This window comes from Pipistrellus hanaki (genome assembly GCF_964339955.1).
Source record: "Pipistrellus hanaki genome assembly, chromosome: 3".
NCBI lineage: Eukaryota > Metazoa > Chordata > Mammalia > Chiroptera > Vespertilionidae > Pipistrellus > Pipistrellus hanaki.
Genome location: NC_140505.1, coordinates 170577979 through 170586503, shown reverse-complemented (window position 1 = coordinate 170586503; position 8525 = coordinate 170577979). Strand labels below are relative to the sequence as shown.

Below are 8525 nucleotides of genomic sequence, written 5' to 3'. Positions count from 1 at the left end.
CTCAGGCCCCACGGCGTTGCCTCTGAGCCCTCATCAGCAGCTTGCTTTGTACCTCTGCTTTTAGTTGGTTGATCACTCCTTGACCCCCCTCCGCTTCTTCCCTCTGTCACAGTCTGTCTTTTTCTTAGGGAGCCTGACATCCCGGATGCACACTCTGCTCTGCTCCTGAGAAATATGCTGCCTCCTCCCCCACTAACTTTTGTGCACTGCATGGACTCAGTCTTACTACCCTGAGCCCACAGTCAAGCTCCCCGACACCTAAAACACACACCTACCAACCCATGTACATTCCTAATCAGAGCTACAAATATAAACACATGTATGCATACACAGCCCGGGGCAGCCCAGATGTCTTTTGGCATATTCCAGTCTCCGGTCCTCCCTGGAGCTCCCCATTTCCAGGGAGCAAAGGGGGAACGGATGGGGGTGGGGAGAGAAATGGGACCTGGGTGGTTACCATGGCAACGGAGCCTAGCAACAGCTGAGAGGCTGATGTGTGTGTGGGCTTTTGCAGGGTTGTTACAAGAGCCAAACCTAGAATTGGGGGCTCAGAGGTGACTGATCCCAGCTGGGCAGCTTGGTTCCCCTCCCCCCAAACACACCCCTTGATTCCACCTCCACACCCTATCAGAGAAAGCAGGGTAGGGGAAGCTAATGAGTTAATACAGGGCTTCTAATGCTACACAGCTTTTGGGGGACAGGTTAGGGAACATGGCTGAAAATAAACCAAGCAAGGCAGCCTCTTTCCCATTGCTCACTTTTCTTTCACCTTTCACCCTCCATCTGTCTTACCAGCTCTCTCTTCATTTTCTTGCTTCTCCATGGCCTGTCCTTCTATGTAATTTGCCCTTATTTTGTCTCCTTTCACATGGTCTCTCTTGACCTGCACTGGCAAGTAACAGGCAAGCTATTCTTCCAGTTTCTCTTGCTCTGTCTGCTCCTGATCAGGACTGCTCTCTTCGTTTCCCTTCCTTCTAGCTAGTCCTAAGTTAAAGCCCATGGATCCCAACTCCAGGTCAGAGTAGGCCAGTCACATACCCGGTTCATCCTCTTTCTCCCTCTTGGCTGCCCATCACCTCTCCTCACGCCCACTCTACGGGGCTCATAAGACAGAATCAGGGGACTCAGGTATCTTGCAAAGGCTTTATTTGAAAATTTTGAAACTTACATCCCACAAGAATTCAAGATTATCACCACAAGAAGAAAGAGATAATACAAAAATATATATCACAGCATAGGAGCCAGGTAAGAGAGGAAGAAGGAAGGTGGAAAAAATTATGAAAAATAGGGACAAACTTGGGGGCAGGGGGACAAAAGGAGGGAGAGTGGGAGAACAAAGGAGGGAGGGAAGGAGAGATGTGAAGGAGCCCAAGGGGAGGGAAAACTTGGGAGGTAGAGCTCCCAATGGCCTTGAACCAGCTGGCTCCATTCCCTGGCAGCCTCAGTGGAATTAAGGAGGCCCTTAGAGAGGCTGGGAAGTGGAGGACCGGCTCAGGGGGCTCTGAATTCCAGAGAGTGACACACACACAGACAGCCAGGACAGATAAGACAAAAGGGGCTTAGGAGGAAGGGCAGGGCAAATGGGAGCCCCTTTCTTGGGTAGTGCAGCAGGTGACTCCCCAAAACCCATCTCCCAGACAACAGAACTTAGCAGTGGGGTGGGGGAGAAGTGTGGGGCCTTACTACCCTCATCCTTATGGGAGCCCCCGGGGTATGAGATCACCCGTGGAGTGGAGTGAGGGAGACAGTGAAACGCATGACGTAGAACAGGATGGGCCATGACAGATGGGGGCACAGGGAGTCCCCAGCTCACCTCCCACCCACCTCTGGGGCAGCATGCAGGAGCCCCAGAAAACAGATCAGTGGGTGTTCATGAGGGAGAACGTAAGCACAACACGCAGCACAGCATGGGGCCAGGAAATGCATGTGAGAGGAACGGTGAAGTCGCCCACTGACCACTGAGTGACTGAGATGAGCATGAAATGTGGGAAGAAGAGAGAATGAAAAATGAGAAACAAAAGGGAGAATGTGAGGGGGTCAGCAGAGGAGAGAGAGGTGGATGGGGAGAGGGTGCAGAAGGCTGGCTGCACAAGAGCATGAGTGTGTGCAATGGCACGTGAGGGTGGAGGTGAGTGTGCAAGGCTTTCATGTGAGTGTGCAAGGGTGGGGACGGGGCACCAGAAACCAGAGGCCCCACTTAAAGGAGGGTGAACAGATGGGATTGCCTACAGGGCCAGTGAGTGTTCCAGGGTGGTGTGCCAGGGCAGAGGCCAGGAGCACCTGCAGCCCCAGCTCCCACAGCTGCCCTACCCTCAGTGGGATGGTGGCTATGCCGGCCCCTTGGCCTCCTGCTTGGTGGCACCCCAACATTGATGGGCATCACAGATTCACCAGGGGAATCCTGAGAGGAAGAGGGAAAGGGCGCAGTCAGGAAACAAGGGGTAAGCCAGAATTGAAAGGGGAGTCCAAGACAAAGGGAGTCAAGGCTAAGAGGGTGGAGTTGGAGTTAAATGGCAGCATGAGAATAGGACAGAGATCCACAGAGCAGGAGAAGGAAGGGTCCCCCCAGAGAGGAGGGGTCCAGGCTCCTTGGGAGGGCCAGGGACCAGGTTGGGAAGGAGAGCCAGGGGCTCTGGGAGGGCCAGGCCTACCTCCTTCCCACCCACCCAGGAGGGAGCGCCCCCAACCACAGCTCCAGAGACCTAAACGTCCGCCCTTCCCCGCCCTCCATCGTTTTGCCCTCACCGGTTCAACTGGAAGGCCGGAGCCCCTTTGGGCTGGGGCATCCCAGGCCCAAGCCGGGGTCCCCCTCGGGGCTCCTCGTGGTCAGGGGTGGGGGTTGGCGAATCCCCGAAGGCCCCCAGCACAGTGACCCCGGCCGGGGACAGGTCTGTCAGCGGCTGCTGGCTCTCCTCCTGCCTCAGGGCACCTTGCTGTCCTGAGGGCCTGCGCCGCTTCTGGCTGCGGTCCCAGCTGATGCACCGGAAGGAAAGAGGTTCTCTCACACACTTAGGCCCCCATCCTGAGCCTGCAAGGTTGGTCACCCCCAGCCTCCCTTAGGCACCCCTAAGGTCCTATGGCTGTGAAACAGGCCTCTAACAGTTCCCTTCACTAAGTCTGAAACCAAGTGTCCGTAAAACCACTTCTCCCACCCTGTCCCCCTGGGACGCTGGGATCTAAACCATCCTCCCAACCTGGTCCAGATCCACAGAGTTAGTATTTCCTCCCCACCAACAGGTAGAATCCCTCCGCCCCCCGCCCCCCCCCCCCCCCCCCCCCCCCCCCCCCCCCCCCCCCCCCCCCCGGAATCGCCGCCTGGGGAGCGATTCTCTCCTCAGCTAGCACCTTGGCAGGTTTAGTTCTAGTTCAAAGTCAGCTAATGACCTGAACACTTTAATGATTCTCTCAGTAAAGTGTGAAGGACTGGGTGACCCATTATTAAATACAGGCAGAGCAAGCTCCAGATTCCCAGGTGCCCTAAGAAGGGGCTCTGCAGACTGGGCCATTGCTCTCAGTCTTGGAGGAAATGGGGACAAGGAATGCCCATCAAAGCCCTAGCACACAGAATACCCCCTCCCCCACCTCTCCCCTTATCCTTGGATGTCCCTGGAGAAGGAATGTGCCCAGGTTTCTCCCTGTCTCCCCCCACCCAAATCCTTAACTACCTTTCCCCAAGGTCTTGCCTTAATCTACCACCCCTATCCCACCCCCAGCAAAACTGCTGCCCTTGCTCCTTCCCTCCTTCCAGCCAAGCATCCAGTTCCCAACTGCTAGCGCCCTCATCCCCACAGCTTACCAGAACTTGAAGATGATGCCAGTGGCCACGAGAACAATGATGATGGAGATGGTAATTGTGACATAGAGCTGGGGTCCACACCTGATTGGGGTGGGAAGAAGGTTTTAGGGAGGCTCAGGGTGGGAGGAGCCACGAGGGAGTGGAGACGGGCTAGGCTGCAGGTCCCGGAAGCTGAGGAGGGCTGCCACTGGGAATCCACGCTGCCCAACTCTTCCTAGGGCCCCTCCCCCTTTATTCCATTCATCAGCTTTACCCAGAGTTCTCAGCTCTTCTCCTCCCAAACCCCCCACTTTCCCCAATCCTGTATGTGTGTGATGAGGAGGGGCTCCAAGGTCTGAGAGAACCCTGTACAGAAACCAGGGGGTGGAACCGTCCATCTCACCCCCAACCACTGGCCCTGGCTCTGCACTCTCTGAGCTGAGCTGTCACCCCAGAGTTCCTTTCATGGTGTTCCTCTGCATGGAATGCACCCACTCAAGGTTCAGGTCAAAGTCAATTCTTGGAAGGCGTCTGACCCCCAGCAGAGGCAGACTCTCCTCCTTTTCTTTCTTTTTTTCTTTCTTTTTTTCTTTCTTTTTTTCTTCTTTCTTTCTTTCTTTCTTTCTTTCTTTCTTTCTTTTTTCTTTCTTTTTTGGTTTTGTTTTGTTTTGTTAATCCTCACCCTAGGATATTTCCCCATTGATTTTTAGAGAGCATGGAAGGGAAGGGAAGAGACAGAGAGAGAGAGGACATCGATGTGACAGAGACACATCAGTTGGTTGCCTCCCGCACGCCTCGACCAGGGCCAGGAATCTGTGGACCAGAATCAAGCCCAGGGCCCTTCAGTCTGAGGGCTGATGCTCTATCCACTGAGCCAAATCGGGCTCTCCTCTTTCCGTAAGCAACACGCTGTGCATGCCTCTAGCAGAGCACTCATTACACTGACATCCCCAAGTGTTTACACATCTGTCTCCTTCAATGGCCCTGAGCTCCTCCGGGGCTCAGCTGCACCTTCATCTCTGCCTCCTGTGCAGCGTGGCACCTGGCACGTTTGTGGAAGGAGCTAACGGGCAAGGCCTCTCCTGCCGCCCTGAGCTCCAACCACCCTCCTATGAGCCTCCCCACCCTCAGATCCCACCACCCTCTCACACTCCCACTCACCTTCCCCACGACCCCCGAACAAGAATGGCCGCAGGGTGGAAGGCGCTCCTCTGAAGATGATCCCATCTCCATCCGCCCCGCATGGAGTCTGAGTTGGGGTGTGGGGTAGCCAGCCCAATGGGGGCTGCAAAGCCATAGTCCAGGGGCAAAAATCCAGGATTGGCAGAGTTGGGATCCCCCCCTCCTCTCGAGACACTGTGGGGCCCCACACCAATAGCCCAGGGGTACTGGGACGAGGGCGGCCCCTCTTCAAAGCCTGATGGGGTGGCAGGGGGGCGCAGTGCCTGCAGACTTGCCGCCTGGATCTCGGGACCCCGAGGGGATCGGCTTGGTGGGGGTGCCCGCTCCCACACACAGACATGGTGTGGGGCTGAGGGGCCTCCCCGGGCGCATGGGGGACGTGCTGGGGCCGGTGGGGTTCGAGGGGAGGAGGAGGAGGAGGAGCCTTGAGCAGGTGGGGGGAAGGGCAGCAGCAGCAGTGGCCAAAGAGGAGGAGGTGGGACAGCAGCAGTGCAGGCCTACAAAGAGGGAGAAAGAGAGGGTGAGACAGAAGCCCGTCCGGGGCCTGTGTGTGGGGAAGACAGGCTCGTACCTGCGATCCCCAGCTGCCTCTCTCCAGGTCTCTCTGCAAAAGCAGGCGGGGTTTGGGAGGTTCAGTCTCATTTCCCATCTTCCTAGGGGCTAGCCCTTAGGATGGAAGGCCCTTGATGGGTCTAGAGAGGAAAGGGCCAAGGCCTCGGGGGGGAAAGCTCCCTCCGCTGTGCCAAACTCACCACATCCTGGACTCCATGTTCGAGATCTTCCTCAGCTGTGACCCAGATTTCAGCCTTTACTGGGGGAAGAGAAGGGATTGTCACCTCCCCACCCTGCCCCGTGTTCTTCCCCAGCTCATTCATCCTCCAGTTCTACCCACATCTCCCCTCCCCGTGCTGATGGCTGCCAGCAACGCTGCTGCCACCCAGGATTCTCTGCTGTTGAGCACCCTTTGGGGGGAAAAACCTCCCAAAGTGGCTCCCTGTCTAGCTTCCAGCCCCTCTCTACAACCACCCAGTTCGCTTCTGTCTCCCCATCTCGGGGTCTACTCTCACTTCTCAGGCTTCCTTCTCACTTCCTTGCTCACAGCTCCAAGCTTTTCTTGGATCTTAATTTAGAGTCAAGAACCTTGTGATTCCTTGAACACCTACCGCTAGGGAAAGAGTCAGGGTGGGGGAGGGTAGGAAGTCAATCTGAGTGTGTGAATGTGTGTGTGGCGCCTGCCCAGCCTGCCCACTCCACTGGTAGTCCCAGGCAATTCTCTGAGGATTGGCCCCACGAAGCTGCATCTTTGGGAGAAGGGGAAGAGGAGATGGAGGGAGGGAAGGAAAGAGGCAGAGAGAGGTGAGTGGGGGGAAAACTACAGAATATACGTTTTGCTCGGTATTTAATCAGACAAATGCTCGATGCCCTCTGAAGGGAGGGGCCGCCCCTTTAAATGTAGCTCTCCTGGGTGAAGAATCCTGGAAGAATCAGGATGGTTGGTTTGGAAAGAGGAAGGACATGTTTCCAGAGTTGAGGGTGCTGGACCCAGGGTGGGCCAGGCTCGCCTAAGTAAAGAAGAATATGACACCCTGTAGATTTTGGGTCTAAATCTGCACTCTAAGTACTCTCAGAGAATAATGGGAATAAGATAAGAAAGTCTGGGGAAGGGCCTGGGGAAATGGGCCGTGGGGAGGGATGTGAAGGGGTGAAGGGGTGAAGGGCCCAGAAAGGAACGGGTGGGTTAGGAGCGAGAAGGAAGGAGAAGAGTGAAGAGGAGGCCAGCAGAGAGCACAGAGGGAGGGACAGGAGTCCGTCCTGAAAGAGAACAGAAGAGGGGCGGTACAGAGGCCTGGAAGCTCGGAGGATGCTGAAGGGAGAACAGGATGAGTTAAAGGTCAGGGAGGGGAACAGAGGGTGAGGGGGTCACAGCAGCAGAGGAAGAAGGGGAAAGGGCAGGAGGGGACAGAAGAAGGTCCTGGCCAGGAGGGAAGATGAGACAGGTGGAAGGGGAAGGAAAAAGGGGGTGAAGAAGAGCAGGGTTGGGGAGAAGGGAAATGGGAAGGGAGGGAGCATCATACCGGCGACAAAATAGGAGGAAGGGATGGGGACCGAAGACAAACAGCCAAGATGGAGGAGTTGGAAATTGCTTCTTTCGATGTAAAGGGATGTGGAGCTATGGGAGGAGACAGGGGTAGGGGCCTGGTGGGAAGAAGGGAGCGAGGGATGGCCGAGAAGAAGCAGGAGGGAGGAAGTAAGGCGTGTAGGAGCGAACCAGCGAAGCGGAGAAGGGCTCCCGGGGGTGTCTGTGGCCAGCTGACTCCAGGACCCACTCACCTCTCCGCCTTGGGCATCACCCCGTCCCCCCGACGTCCACTCGGGTCCCAGGACCCTAAGCCCCTCCAGCCACCCCTTCCAGGAAGCCCGCAGTCCCCAGGCTGGCGCGCCACCCCCACCCTTGCCTCGCGCCTCGCGGACCTGTTGTGCGCAGGAGACCAGATGGGGGTGGGGCGGGCGCCTGGAGGTGGGGGATCCCGGCCCCTTTTCCAGCGCGGCCCCAGCCCACCCCTCTCACAGGCCCGCGCTCCCCGCTGGGAAGCAGCGCGAGTTGGGGAGAAAACGAGGACCCGGAGGAGGTCGGCGAAGGGACAGAGACCCGATGGGGACCCGACTCCAGAGGATGCGAGGAGCCTGAGCCGGAGGAGGATGGAGGCGGCCCGGGGACGGCGACCGCTGCGCCAGGAGGGTAGGATGCAGCCGGGACCGGAGCAGGGATGGGAGCTCCGCAGGGAAGGGGCGCCTCGGGACCGGCGGCTGGGACCCGGCGGGGGGCCGCGCCGGGAGAGGCGGGGGCGAGAGGCTCGGAGTTCGGAGGGACCAGGCCGGGCTCCCTCGGGTGGGGGCGTGGGGGTCCCACTCACCTGCGTGCCTGGCGCGGCGGCGCGACGGCTGCAGGCGCTCGGGGCTGCGCCGGGCTGGGGGGACGCGGGAGCGGGTGGGGTGCGGGGCATGGTCAGGGGGCTGGCCGGCCGCGGGGTGCTGGAGAGGGTGGGGGGCGGGCGCCCGGGGCGCGGGGCGGCGGCAGTGGAGGCGGCGGCGGCGGCGGCGGGAGATGCTCCGCTCGGCTCGGCTCGGCTCGGCTCGGCGGCTCGGAGCGCTCGGTCTCCTCCGCTCCCCCGCCCGCCCCGCCGCGCTCGGCTTAACCCTCCCGCTGCCGCGCCGCGGGAGGCGCGCTCAGCTGTGTCTCCCAGGTGCGAGGCTGGAGAGGGCGGCGGAGGCTGGGCGACCGTCTGACTCCCCGCGTTTGGATGGCGGGCTTCTCCGCCCTTTTCACCCAACGCCGTGGAAGCCCACGGTCACCTCACTGCATTTCCGAGATTCTGCGTCGCCCACGGTTTCACCCCCGGTGGGCATCAAGGCAGGGGTGGCCGTGCAGACCTCGCACCAGCCTTGGGTTATCCCAGTGACTGGGTCCCCTGATTCCACTCTGGCCTGCTGCCACGCATTGCCTGCAGAGCAACCCGATTATCTTTAAAATAAGTAGATCAAGTCGCATTACTCAGCTTATCTAGCA

General features: G+C 58.6%; 1 protein-coding gene across 1 annotated transcript; it reads right to left on the bottom strand.

Moving 5' to 3' along the window:
- Window positions 1-1129: 1129 nt before the first annotated feature.
- Window positions 1130-8011, bottom strand: PIANP (PILR alpha associated neural protein). The gene is given in 11 exon segments (XM_084878107.1): window positions 1130-2401; window positions 2746-2973; window positions 3797-3866; window positions 3869-3909; window positions 4933-5009; window positions 5011-5120; window positions 5123-5147; window positions 5149-5429; window positions 5432-5454; window positions 5710-5768; window positions 7873-8011. Coding segments are annotated over 10 exon segments (894 nt in total). The 5' UTR covers window positions 5727-5768; window positions 7873-8011; the 3' UTR covers window positions 1130-2379.
- Window positions 8012-8525: the final 514 nt, after the last annotated feature.